Raw genomic sequence first — 13,432 nt, forward strand, 5'->3', positions numbered from 1 at the left:
GAACAGCTCAAGTACAGTGATGTTCTTGGTGATATTGCGCCTGCGTCAGGCATTGGGCCACTCCTGGATTGCCACAAAGCCCTCCCTACCCGAGGCATCCATGAATAGGCATAGTTCCTGACTGTCCACCCAGGGTTTCCGCCAGATCACCGTTCCGTTGAACTGGGAGAGGAAGTCACCCCACATGGCGAGGTCCTGCTTCAAACCTGTCCCTAGTCTGACCCAGTGGTGCTTCCTTCTAACTTTTGACGTGGCCCTAGCTAGTCTCTGAGCAAACACCCTCCCAATGGGGATGACCCTGGCTGCAAAGTTAAGTTTCCCTAAGAGGCATTGGATGTCACCCAGGGTAGCCTTGTCTTTCCCCAGCAATGCCTGAATATCCTGATGCAACACCTGTACCTTGTCCGCAGGGAGTCTGGACTCACCCTTGACCGTGTCCAACTCGATGCCTAAAAATATCAGTACTTGCGCCGGACCCTCAGTCTTGCCAGGTGCTAACGGCACACCCAGCTGTTTGGCCAAGTCTTGAAAGCACTGCAGTGTCAGCACCCCCAATAAACAAGAAGTCGTCAAGGTAGTGGGTCACACCCTCAACCTCGAACTTACTCATTAGGACCCATTGAAGGAAAGAGCTGAACGCCTCGAAGTACGCACAAGACACTGAGCAGCCCATGGGCATACACTTGTCATAGAAAACTTTGCCCTGCCACTTGAAGCCCAAGAGGTGTTGGCTGTCAGGGTGGACCGGCAGTAGTCGGAACGCCGACTCTATGTCCGAATTAGCCAACCACGCTCCCTTCCCCGCCCTCCTGATCATGTCCACCACCAGGTCCAGGAAGCAGTAGGACACCGAACACCTCCTCTCCTCCAACCAAAAATTCACTGAGTCCCCTTCCGGGTGCGGCAGGTGCTGGATCAGCCTAAAGGACCCTGGCTCTTTCTTGGGCACCACCCCAAGGGGGGAGATTACAAAGTGCGGAAGAGGTGGGACGTTGAAGGGGCCCGCCACCCTCCCCTGGGCCACTACCTTCTTTATTTTGGCCATCACTATCTCAGGGTGGTCCCTAACTGATTTGAGGTTCTCCGCATCCCTGCTCACTAGGGGGCCTAGGTACGGAATCCGAAAACCTTCCACACAACCCTCTGTGAGGAGCGAGCCCTCTTTGTTGTTGGGGTAGATACGGATCAGGGGAAGGAGGATGGCAATACTGATGGAGGAGGGACCCTTCGCCGGGTTGGGAGGACCCGATCCCCCCCCGGGGAGTGCGGGGCAGCCTGCATTGCTGTTGGGAGGAGAATGGGAGCGGGATGGTGGGGTGGGGACTTGGGCAGGGCAAATATTGCTTGTCCTGTCGTGCCAGGGGCTGAGCCAAGCTGTCTCGCTTGGAACAGGAGGAGGCAGGGTGAGAGGCCCCACACTTCCTGCAGTTGTGTGAGAACCTGCATGCTTTCCCCCAAGAACAAGAGCCGGCATTGAATAGCCTGCAGGTCCCATTGAACAGTGATCAGTTGCCCGGCTTCCGCCCCCCCCCCCCCCACAAGCCCCCCAAAAGGATTTCTTTGTCTGGCCCTTCGCTTCCTGCTTTGTGTCTTTGCTCTTGTCACTGTTGGAGGTGCTGGGCTTAGCTGTCCCTTCCACTGCATGCTTACCCATGTGCATGACCAAAGCCTCACCTCTAGTTGGTCCCACTCTAATTCCGGGCAGATAGCCCTCTTTTCCCTAAAGTCACAGTCATGCCGGTACCAACCCATTCCCCCACTAGTCTCAGCCTCTTGAGTGATAATGCTTGCATTTTGGAATAGCCCCGGCCCTTGGTCCTGGAACCTTTCCATTATCACCGCCGCCAAAATGGCGAAGGCTTGTCCCCATGTGCCAATGTTCTTTTCCAGCCAGGTTTGAAAGCGCACTTTCTTATCGTCATCCTTGGCCCCCATCTTCCTAGTGTCGACCCCCTCGCCCCCATGCATGAGTAGGGTGAAAATGTCAATAAACTCTCTCCTACAGATACCTTATTTGGCTGCCAAGGGCACTTCCCACCCCAAGGAGCAGTGACCAGATAGCAGCGGCGCCAGAGTGATCAAGGGCTTTGGCACTACAGCGAGGGCTGAAACTGTTGGTGGCGTGGCCGGTGAGGCCACGATGGGTGTGGTGGGTGCGGTCACCACCGAAGGTAGGGCAGAGTTGGCTGTGGGGTTGGTCATCAGCGGGGGGTCCCCCACAACTGGAGGCTGTCCTCCCATGGGCAAGGGGATTGCCAACGCCAGTCCCCCAACCTGAACAAGGGATGCGCTAGGCGGGCTGCCGACTCCCCCCAAACATGCGTGAAAGCCAGGAGTGCCGGAGCTCCCAGGGGGATGGGAGGAACAGCGGTCCCAGCCCCACTGGACGGGCTTGCCAAGGCTAAGCCCACTCTGACCTCAGACATGAAGCTCCGCAAAGTGTCTGAGAGCTTACCAAGATCTTCCGATGTAGCATAGGCCACCGGGGGTGGGCAACTGGCCGGTATGGGCGATGGTCCATGTCCCAGTGGCTTTTCCCCCAGTCTACGTGCCTCCCTGCTCTCCCTGCACGCAGTAGCAGGCCTGGGCGGCCGGGCCCTAGGGCAGCACGACCCCTGGTCAAGAGAAGGTCAAAATTGAACCCCCCTGGCCCGCGGCACGGATCGCCCGCCCCCTCACCAAGAAAACGTTGTGTTAAATTCGGGCAGGAATGCCACGGAGCTCGCGCCCCCCCCTACCCATGGCAGTCGATGCCAACGGGCCCGTACGACCTGGTACTGCCCAGGGACAGGGCCGGGGAGGGGGGGTAGAGAACGACACTCACCGTTTGAACTTAACAGCGCCACGACGGACTGCAACGAGACAGACGAGCAATCCTTCAGATGCGGCGAGCGATGCGGCAAGCGTGGCAAAGAGGTCGACCTCATGGTGGGGGAGGGCTATATAGCCTCCCTTCAGGCCACGATGCCCCCCGTAAGTGACGCCCATTGCGTCACGCCCAGGGAGGAAGAGGGGGGACTCACCCGAGTCCCTGCCCCCAAGGGGGCGGGGAGGGGACTCTGGTGCCCAGAGGATACTAGAGCGCCGACCGCTCTATTGGCCCCCTGCAGGTGCTGCGGTCTGCGGCAAATACAGCAGATGAGGTCAAACGGTGACATGGACAGCCGGCTGAGCGATGCTTGTTGCTGGAAAGGACAGTCTGTATATAATGCATGCATCTCTGTGTGCGTGAAGGGACTATGTCCTATTCAAGAAGGTTCAATTGTGAGATAGAACCAAGATTGGGAGGCAAGAGCCCCAGAATTAGGGATAGACAATTTGAAAGAAAGGGACAAGCGTAAATCCTTTGAGGGATAATGATTTGATTAGGATGAATGAAGCTGTCACACCTCTTCATTGTGAACACAAAATGCTTCAGCGCAGGATCGCATCAAAAAATAACATTTCCGTTACGCACTCCTCGGCGGTATATGTTTAATATTTTAGCAAAAAATAAATATGAGTTTAAACAGTTAAAAAAAAGCAAACGGAAATTAGATCCTCAAACACTGCAACCAGGTGTTAATTCCAGGGCTTCATCGAAAGCTTTGCTGGACATCAATCGGAGAAATACTGCGTTTTCAAAATTCTCAATTTGGTCTGAACAATACTCTCTGCACATGAGCACCAACGTGCAAGAAAGAGCAAAGAAAACTTGGTACTCGAAGATAAATGCATACAGGCTCCCAGCTGGTCATCTTAAAGTTGATAAGGTCTTTGTCTTTTAGATCTGACTTTAGACAAAACCTTAAGATTTTACTAAACGTCTCTGTATAATATATTTACTCATAGGGGCATTCAGTCAGCCCTCTTCCCTCACAGCCGTTTGTTGTGACATTCACCTTATTTTTCTTTCACCTACTACCACAGACAGCATGATGTCCGCACACTTCACGCGGAACGCCTCCACATACAAAGAAACCTCCTTCTGTGCCATGGACCGCTACGGCAATGCATGCTACAGACCAAAAAAGACTTGCTTTGAACCAATATTTTTTAATATATATTTTCAAGGGACCACCAACTTTACCAACAATCTAGTTGTACAAAAATCGCAAGAAAATAACATGCATTGACAAAGCCAAAAGGCTAGCCACCAGCGCCTGTCCCCCCCCCACTTTACCATACAAAAAACATGCAGCTAAAGTGATGCGCAAAATGTTGAGAGTTATGTTTTTATTGTTCTCTACCCAAAATGGTGATTGCAAAGTTAAAACGAAGATTGGTGGTTAGTAACTGTACAGGGGATGCCGATCATCTGTGTGAGATTTTAAAACATGACGACGTGAATGGTTGCAAATGCCCTTTGGAAAGGTTGACTGGTTGCCTTTCTTGTACATATTGCTATATTTGGGTGTTATACGGGAACCAATGAGGTCCAAACTGTGCCCAGAAAGTGTTCAAAAGTGTAAACATGAGAAAATAATGTAGTTATACTATCACAAAATTTGCAACTGCAGAATCTCCCTTTTCTTGCCAAATAATTTAGCCAAGCCTGCAGCATAATTTGGCCCTCCCCTGCTGCATTATTCCAGTGGCCCTGCAAATAGTACCTAGCAGTATGGATGACATGTGACTCCTACACCTTGCAGCCCCCATTGTCATAATTAACATTTCCTATACATTGATTTACATACATATATGAGTCATTGTCTCTGAACAATGTGTGTGAGCTAAAGTGCTCAGCACCCTACATTGGACTGACTAGCTCTATAAAAGAAATGAAATACACAGAAGACAGAGTCTATATGGAGATGAGGGGCACCATTGGAGGTTGATAGTGAGGGACTCTGAGAGTGAGGTCTCTGGTGAAGGGGTGCAATGAAGGCTGAAGGCCTCTGTATCCCCTGCGTCTGTATCCCCTGCAGTGCGGGGGAGGTGGCAACCCTTCAGGGAACCCCAAACCTTCAGGAGGCCTCGTACAGCCTAAAGCCAATGTTCATATGTGAGATATGGGAGACTAAGCAGTCCCACATTTAATTCTGCAGGGGGCCCCCCATAGTTTTGCGTAATGCCACTTCTTTCAGAGGAGGGTGCGCCAACAAAGATTGTCGCACCGGGAGCCACAAGCACTAAAGCTGGCCCTGCCAGGGTCATAGCTATCATTTCTGCCGCCAGACTGTGCCCCAGACCATGAGGTAAAAGCACTTCAAGAGCTGAATGTAGGATGGACTAGTAGGGAGGCAAAACCTATGAACGGAGGGATTTTATTTTAATATAACCTATGTTTCTGTACGGGTTTTATTTTACCATTTCCCGTTATTGAAGAACAAAGAGCACAATTAGAAATGTCTAACATAGCAAAACCGGTGTGCACTGATCCCTAAACCTTGTAGTGCCCCACTGTAACCTGCCAGACAAATGCTCCGAGCTTGAGCCCTGGATGCATTTCTCCACCTTTCTTTGAAAAATAGCCTTTTTTTCCCAACAAGCTGTGATTTTCTATCTGTATGTATGTATGTATATGTTATTTCTGTAGTGTGACCCTAGCCAAAAAGACAGCGAAGCACTGAAAAATGCCCAAGACAAAATTTATGTCTGAAAACCTGTGCCAAATTTATGATGGGTTCATATTTACTAACTTTTCACGCAGCACAGCTCAGCCAGTGAAGTTCTGCGCTGTGTTGCTTGAATGGAGAGAGGACAAGAGCGCCCTGTTTTCAAATATATGGTGCAGTTCTGCTCCCTCCTAGTGCTGCGGCCCTTGTGGCTGCCTCGTGCCAAAACATTGTCGTCAAGTAAGTTTTTTGTGCCGGAAGGGAAAGCTATCCTTTGCGGCTATTTCCTCTTTTCCTGTGTGCTGCAGAATACAGCGCGCATGCAAAGAGGAAGTAACGAGGAATAATAAAGATATTTCTTCGCATTACACCTCGCTCAGATAGGCACACCATTTTGGCATAAACCAGTCTTCATAAATATGGATTTACATTGCAATGCATGGGAACGCCCATGCACCACCCTTGTAACGCCTACTTGACCGCTCTCTAACTGTGCGGTCAAAGGCAGAATAGTTAAGTGGACTACTTGACAGTCTTGTTGTGGTCATGAAGAGCGTGTGAATCCAAAGACTGTAAGCTGTCAGCTTTTTTAGTAACACAGAACATCTGTTAAATACCTGCAAATGAACTGTGCAAATGTTTCAAAACATATCAGCAGTTAGAAAACCACAAATGGAGCACTTGTTTGTAATTCAGACGTGGGCTGGAAGCAGAGTTTTAATAGGTTCAAAACAATCAAGACAATTTACTTGGTGATGTTCAAATGCTACATATTTGCTGCAACCACCTTTCCACACATTATTGCTTGTGCGCTGTATAGTTTTATCAGTAAAACTGCATCTTGGTCTTTTGTTGCCATTTCAAGGAGCCTGTCCTGTATGTAAAAGATGGTGCCTCCTTCTGACCTACAATAATGCCTTAACAGCTTCTAGTCTGTAGCAACCTTCTGTACATCATTGAGAATCTGCAGTTAGAGCTCACAGAAAGGAAACAGCCCAAGCAGTATATTCTCCATCAAATAGTTTCTGAACGGGCCCCATCATTTGGTCCGGCTATAATCTGTTGCAACATTGCGTGTTTTGCTGCAATTTCACTGCAAATGGTTGCGTGCCTCAGCCCTTCTTGAACTTTTGGGGCTGAACCCATCATCTATATTTTACCTCACCTACACTTAAGTCATAATATTAACCGCACAGCACATCCACTGCATACCCTAACGTTTCGCTGTTTTCTGTGTGTGCTTTGTGGTTATTTCTGAGGAGTACCTCTTCGGGGAGTTGCAGCTAAACCCACTTGTGTTGGCTACGTCTCTGGGAGTACTGTGCTGGTATTAAGTACTCCATGTTGAGGCATTGTTATTTTACCGGGGTCGATATTAATGTTGTTTGGAAGAAATAAGTATTGGTGTGAGGCTCACCCTTTATGTGGGTTTTTGTTTGCGTGAACTGCAGAGCTTTGGTGACGTTGTGTTGGTTGGGCACTGTCTGCAAATATATTTTTCGGGGCAGTGTCAGTCATATGTATAGGGTGACCAGATGACTCACCAGGGTACAACTTTTACAGTTTTGATTTACCATACCAGTGCATTCTGGGAACTGTAGTCTAGTTTAATTTTAGTTCAACCAATTGGTCAAACACACTAGCTAATAAAGTTAAAGCAAAGCCTCGGTCTGGAAAAGTAATTCTCCCCGTATCTTGCAGGCATCGTGTCGCCTTACATATGTAGCACCAACGGGCAGTGTCTCAGAAAGGAAGAAGTCTTCCTTGGTGTATTTGAGAGATGCAGTTCTTTTGAAGACGTGTCTGCAAGGCTCTATGCTTCTGGTGGGATCTGTGTGAAGTGTCACTATTTTGAACAAAATGTAGCTCCATAGGGGCATTGTCGGTGTGAAGTGCAGCTCTTTAGGCAGGAATGGGTGTGGAGACTGGGTATGTGTGTGTATGCAATGGTGTCAGCACGGGGTGTGCATATTTGAAGCCACATCTCTTGGGCTAGCACCTGGAGAAGTATCTCTTTGGGATCAAACTAATTGTCTTGTCATTGAAGGACGAAAAGGAGCAATGAAACCAGCCCAGGCAAGCTTTAAAGTTAATAAAGTTTGTGTTATTATTGAGACAAGAAAAAACTCAAAATAATTCCCCACCCCTTCAGTTTTTAAATTAATAGAACGGTCAACGAAAAACCAATACATCATACCATTACCATCTACCATGCAATAACCTAGCCTGTATGTGACTCTCATCTAGCTCTCTCACCACACCACTTTACTTAGCTCTTTGGGTTCTAGGCCCTGTCCACTTTGCTTAGTCTCCTCTTAGGCCTGCCAGACACCTTCTTCACACTGATCTTTTAGTCCTTTCTCAAGCTCACCGATATCAGGACAGCACTGCCATATCTCAGTAATTACAGGTATTTATGTCTGACCCGGACCCTCTAGACAAATTAAGAGGTAGTTCACTTGACTGGCTACCCGCCCCCTTTTTGTTAAAACTAGAAGCAACTGTATTTGTCCATCTCCACCTTTTGGTCATCTCTCATCAATCCCCAGCAAGTCTTACTTGATATGATTTATTGCTTCCGGACCTGCCTCTTTAGCAGATTACTTTTCTCCTAAATGTATCTGTTAGCCCTGGGCATCTGTGTCCTTGGTTTAGCAACACCAGAAAGAGCTGGGGCTACCTCATAACCACCCCTCCTCCCATGCTCTATCTACAGTATGCTTTTACTCTCACCACATCACCTTTTTATTAAGTGTCCTCAAAACACGGTTTCTACCCTAGAATGGGCAAGGCCCCTGAATAATGTAAAATACGGTATCAAGCTCATCCTTCATTTTCTTACCCCCTACTCCTAGCTGCCTGTAACTCCCAAGTCTCTCAGAACTCCATCTCACCAAACCCATGAACTCCATTCTGTCCATCCCTATTGTTTGCCTTTTGGTCTCTGCCTCTGTTCTAAAGAGGTGTGCAGTGGAGGACATGTAGCCCTGCCACTTCTGTGTTCAATGACTTGCAGAGTACACCTAAAACCAACCATTTATCAGTCCTCTGCTTTCCTTGTTTCAGATTTCCTGCACCCCGCCTTTACCGAGATCTCCCTCTCTTGCTTTTCCACTGACTCTAAAGAGGAGGTAGGCATTCTTCTGTCCATGTTGAAACCCGGCTTTCCCAATGACTCGTGCTGTGTCAGAATATTACAAGGAACGTCTACTGCCAGTGTCTAGGAAATTGCATTGTTCACAGCTGGACTTGTCCCCAAAGTTTGGAAAGCCAGTGTCGTTAGCCCTCTGCCTTCAAAAGATGGTTTCGATGTTCCAAATGTTTATATCTCTGACCTCAAGGTGCTGGTACCCACTTTGGAACAAATAGACAAAACGAATAATGTCTGAACAACTTACTGACCATCTTGAAGAATCCAATGCTCTGGACACTCCTCTGAGTTTCTGTCCAAGTAGATAGATGGAATCTGTGCTTTGGTACTTAATGAGTTGCTTCATTAATATTGTTTGAGACGATGTGGCTTAGCGAGGCTGATCCTACCAGCTCTTGAATTTGACACAATCGCCCACTGTATCATCATTGAAAGGTTTGAGGATGTGGATCTCTCTAGAACCACATTAACCTGATTTAGAATTTTTTTGTTTTTTTCCAGCCATTTTTAGTTTTTCCCTCTGTTTCATTGTAGTTGCCAGGTCGTCTGCTGCGGCGCCTCACAAGATTTTTCTCTTCCCCCTATGGGTTTCTTTGATAATTTAAGCTCTTTGTCTGATTAGATTTTTAAAAAATGTATTTAATACTTGTGCTCAATCATGTCGGAGGATGGTGATGAAGTTAAAATGTTGCCCCCCCTGGATACATTTCTACGGACGCCCATGGGAAGACCCCCTCTTGGCGGGATGCTCTATGTATCCTGAGTGGCTTTGCCACTCCTACTCGAAGTAGAAATGGGAGAAATTAAACTACAGGTCACATAATACCAACTGCTAAAGGCAACAGTGCAGTGTACCGCTGCAGTAACTATGTTCACTCCCCCATCCAGTACCTACCGTGACCCGCACACTCACTAGGTCTTCAAGGCACCATCCCTCGGGCAGGTGTAACAAAGGTTCTGTTGTCGCCCTTGGGACAAAGGGCACAAGGGGCTAAAGGATGCCAACTGACTCATCCCGACCCTGACGATGTTCAAAAGAAGCTGACTTTTGGGAGTCAGAAGCGGAGACAAGGTGACTGTGGACGCAGCAGGCATCAGAAGATGGCAAATGAAATTGGCATCGGGCAGGCTAGGGGGCACGTCATAGTTCATGAGTGAGGCGCACGTTGTTCTCTGTAGGCGAAAAAAGCGGACATCTTCAAAGTACATCCAATGTCATTGTTTTTAAAAAGGTTGTACCAGCAGAGAGAAAATCAAATCTGTGGAAATCCATGTAATGTTTAATAAAAAAGGCTTCAATTAGAAGCATACATGCCAAAACTGGAAAATGGGATATTTTCAACAAAATAAATGGGGAACTGTAGTTTACCCTAATACACTAATATTGAAACCGGGGCAACTTTAGACCGGGGACAACTCAATTAAAGCGGTTTTTGGTTTTAGAAATCGGGAGTTTACCGCCTGAATTCTGTGTCTTCTAAGAAGGGGCATGTCACAAGCATAAACAAGTGTGGGCAGAAGTGAGTTCCTGCTCAGTGTCAGCAAAGGGAGTCAGCTTGTAAAAAAAGGAAACCCACCTTAAAAGGAAGCCCAAACCAAACTATCCTATCAAACAAAAAGCCCAACTGATAGCGAACTTCTAAAAGTGCAAAAAGCCTGAATAAACCTAAATAAAATAGAAGCAACAGAGCGGGAGGCACGGCAGGGGAGGCAGCAGTAAGGTATTTGTGGCATAAGAGTGGGTGGGAGCAAGAATGCTATATATAAATGTAAGCAGGTAGGAAGCTGAGTTTGAACACAAACAGTAACAAGGCAGGAATCCAAGCAATCAAAGAGTCCCACAAAGAACACATGAAGAATCATAGTGGAATGAGACAGTACTAGGTCCCTGCTCTGTGGGAGGAACAGAAGAGAGAAAGGAGGGACAAAGAGGCAGCTCTGACCACTAGCAAGCAGGGATTTTTGAAGGACACTGACATAGACAAATTAGAAGCAATTTCAATAAAAGGGATGGACTTGATGCCCACAGACTGATTACAGCAGGTCATGGAGAGACAGCTGCGCTGTCTAGCGCGACCTAAAAAATAAACCGACAGTCTTCAGAAAAAAGCACAAATCAAAATCCTGAACATTATTCACACATTGCTAGTTTAGAAGGGAGATTGCTGTTCAGAGAACACGTCTGCGTCATGGTTTCAGGACGGATTCCACTTACCCATAGCAGTCAATGTGACAAGGGTGACTCCATTCGCATCTTGTTCTTAGGGTATCTCTGTGGGAAACAGTCTGCCTTATTTTGAATTATGCACAGTGATCTATGTGTCTGGTAAAATTAAATTCATTAAACAGTCAATTTAAGCCCAAGCATTCATAATCATCCGAGGCCAGGGATGTCCCCCACATGGCATGGATACCATTGCTTTTATGCTAATTGGGAAGTGAAGGGGATCACCCATCACACGCTAGTGAGACACTCACCAGTGGCCTATGCAATACTCTATAGTAGGTGGGAGCACTGAAAGTAAAACTGGTGCATCATTCAATCGGAAATGTGGTGGTTGCCACAATAAGGTATGAAAGCATCACAGAAGTTGTTTCCATGCTTCTAACATCAGCATGTCTATTTTTAAACAATGCACATATCTAGCAAAAAATACATGTTCATTTAGACTAGCAAAGACAGGGTTCTCCTGTACATCTCCCACTTGATAGCTAAGAATTATCAGTGGATTTTCATCAAATGTTTATTTTCTTCCTGCAGATAAGCTGGATCCATGGAAAACAGAAATGAAAGCCAGTTCACAGAGTTCATCATCCTGGGGTTTTCATATCAACCAGAGACCAAGATTCTTCTATTTGCTGTTCTTCTTGCTGTGTTTCTAGTCACTCTCACTGCCAACAGCCTTTTCATCACACTTACTGTCAGTGATTCTCGCCTTCATTCGCCCATGTACTTCTTTCTCTGCAACTTGTCATTTTTAGATCTCTGCTATTCATTAGTCAGAGCTCCCACAGTCCTAGAAGGCCTCCTTGTTCAGAGGATTAACATCACTGTTTCTCAATGCATTACGCAGATGTACCTCGCCCTATCCTTGGGTCAAACTGAGTGTTTCCTTCTGGCAGTTATTGCATGGGATCGCTACGTCGCCATCTGCAACCCCTTCCACTATCAAGAGATGATGACCAAAGAAGCCTGTGTCAAGGTGGCCCTCATCACTTGGATCAGTGGTTTTATTTTCTCTTTTGCATGTTTAGAAGTTCTTCCACTGACACATTTTTGTGGACACCGCATTATTGATCACACATTTTGCGAAGCTGAAGCACTAGGGAGGTTGACTTGCATGGACAGTAAGGTCTCTGAGTTTTTAGCTCCTATGTTATCACTTGTCAGTCTTGTGTCCCCCCTTGCCTTCATTTTTTTCTCCTACTTTCGTATCATCTCCACCATATTGCGATTGCCAACAGCTGACAGAAAGCAAAAGACATTTACTACCTGCGGATCTCACATAGTGGTTGTTGTCCTCTTCTACGGAACAGCTATGGTGCTGTATCTGACACCGAAGTCAACTGTATCATCTGAGAAGGGAAAATCAATGTCTGTCTTGTACTGCCTGGTGGTTCCAGCACTTAACCCTCTCATCTACACTCTACGCAACAAGGAGGTGAGGAGAGCATTATTGAAGGTTCAGAAGATACATGCTCTCGGCTAAAGATGCATTGAAGGATTCTGCCTAGATCCCACCACAACTATGTAGTCCAAAGAACTTTTTATCTTGTACCTCCATTTTAAAATAGTTGGCTCATACCTGAGGATGAAGGGAGTGAAGATGGATGTTGTATTCCTGAAACAGCTTCATTTGAAGTACTGAACACATACATTTTGCAAATTCTTTGTGGAGTAAATGATCAGTGCACATCATCAGCTGAATGACTTCCTGTTAATCATGTGAGATCTTGGATTATGGACGGTGACATCATCCTTGTGCCTGCAGCCCCAATTTAAGCCCTGCTGCCCTCTCGCAGAGCAGGACGCACGCAGGCGAAGCCTGGGCCAAGGGCATGCCCGTCCTTTCCCGTGCCAGGAAGAGGCAGGGGAGGGCCACCCCCTTGGCTTTTGAATCTCCGCTTCAGAGACTCTGGTAAGACTGTTTTGGGACTCTTGAACCAAGCTGTTTTTACCCGGCGCACTGAACTCTTCTTGCACCCGTGGTCGTCCTTCCCTGTATCCTTTAGTTGGGCCTGGTTGCAGATCTAGGGCACATGTAACTCAGTGCCTCGCAAGTACTAACCAGTGGAACTGTCCCACTCTAAGCTGTTCATCAATTGTGATATGCAAAGTCTGACCCCTCTTCATTTTACCCTGCAATTTTAGTGTCTTCTTCTTTGGCACATAGCTTGTGTAGCAACAATCTCCCATTTTAAATTCCAATACATATTCTGTGCCTTAGGAGGCCTAAAGCCTATAGGCATGTACCTGGGGCGATTTTTGTTTTCCTTATATTTATTCATTTACTTTTTTCCAACTGAACATGGGTAGGCGCATATGTGCAGCAAAAAAAGGGCTCCAGGCCCCCATTCCGGCCCCTTTGCCCCAAACCTCAATAGACAATAGACAGGATGCTTCAGAGGGCTATCGGGGTGGTCTCAACCGAAATAGAACTGACAGAGTGGCGTCTGTCGCTAACCCCAGATTTATTTAGACCAGGGCCTGAATCACTTACTCCCCAATCAAACACTCCTGGTT

The 13,432-nt window shown here is 47.1% G+C and overlaps 1 protein-coding gene across 1 annotated transcript; it reads left to right on the forward strand.

Moving 5' to 3' along the window:
- The first annotated feature begins 11,462 nt into the window (after positions 1–11,462).
- LOC146822563 (olfactory receptor 2D2-like) lies at positions 11,463–12,398 on the forward strand. The gene has a single exon (XM_085610083.1). The coding sequence runs from the start codon at positions 11,463–11,465 to the stop codon at positions 12,396–12,398; it is 936 nt and encodes a 311-aa protein (XP_085466209.1).
- The last annotated feature ends 1,034 nt before the right edge of the window (positions 12,399–13,432 follow it).

This window comes from Triturus cristatus, chromosome 6 (genome assembly GCF_964204655.1).
Source record: "Triturus cristatus chromosome 6, aTriCri1.1, whole genome shotgun sequence".
In the NCBI taxonomy this organism is placed as follows: Eukaryota; Metazoa; Chordata; class Amphibia; order Caudata; family Salamandridae; genus Triturus; species Triturus cristatus.

Coding starts and splice junctions, on each gene's coding strand:
- LOC146822563 (XM_085610083.1), top strand. CDS start 11,463: ATGGAAAACAGAAATGAAAGCCAGTTCACAGAGTTCATCATCCTGGGG.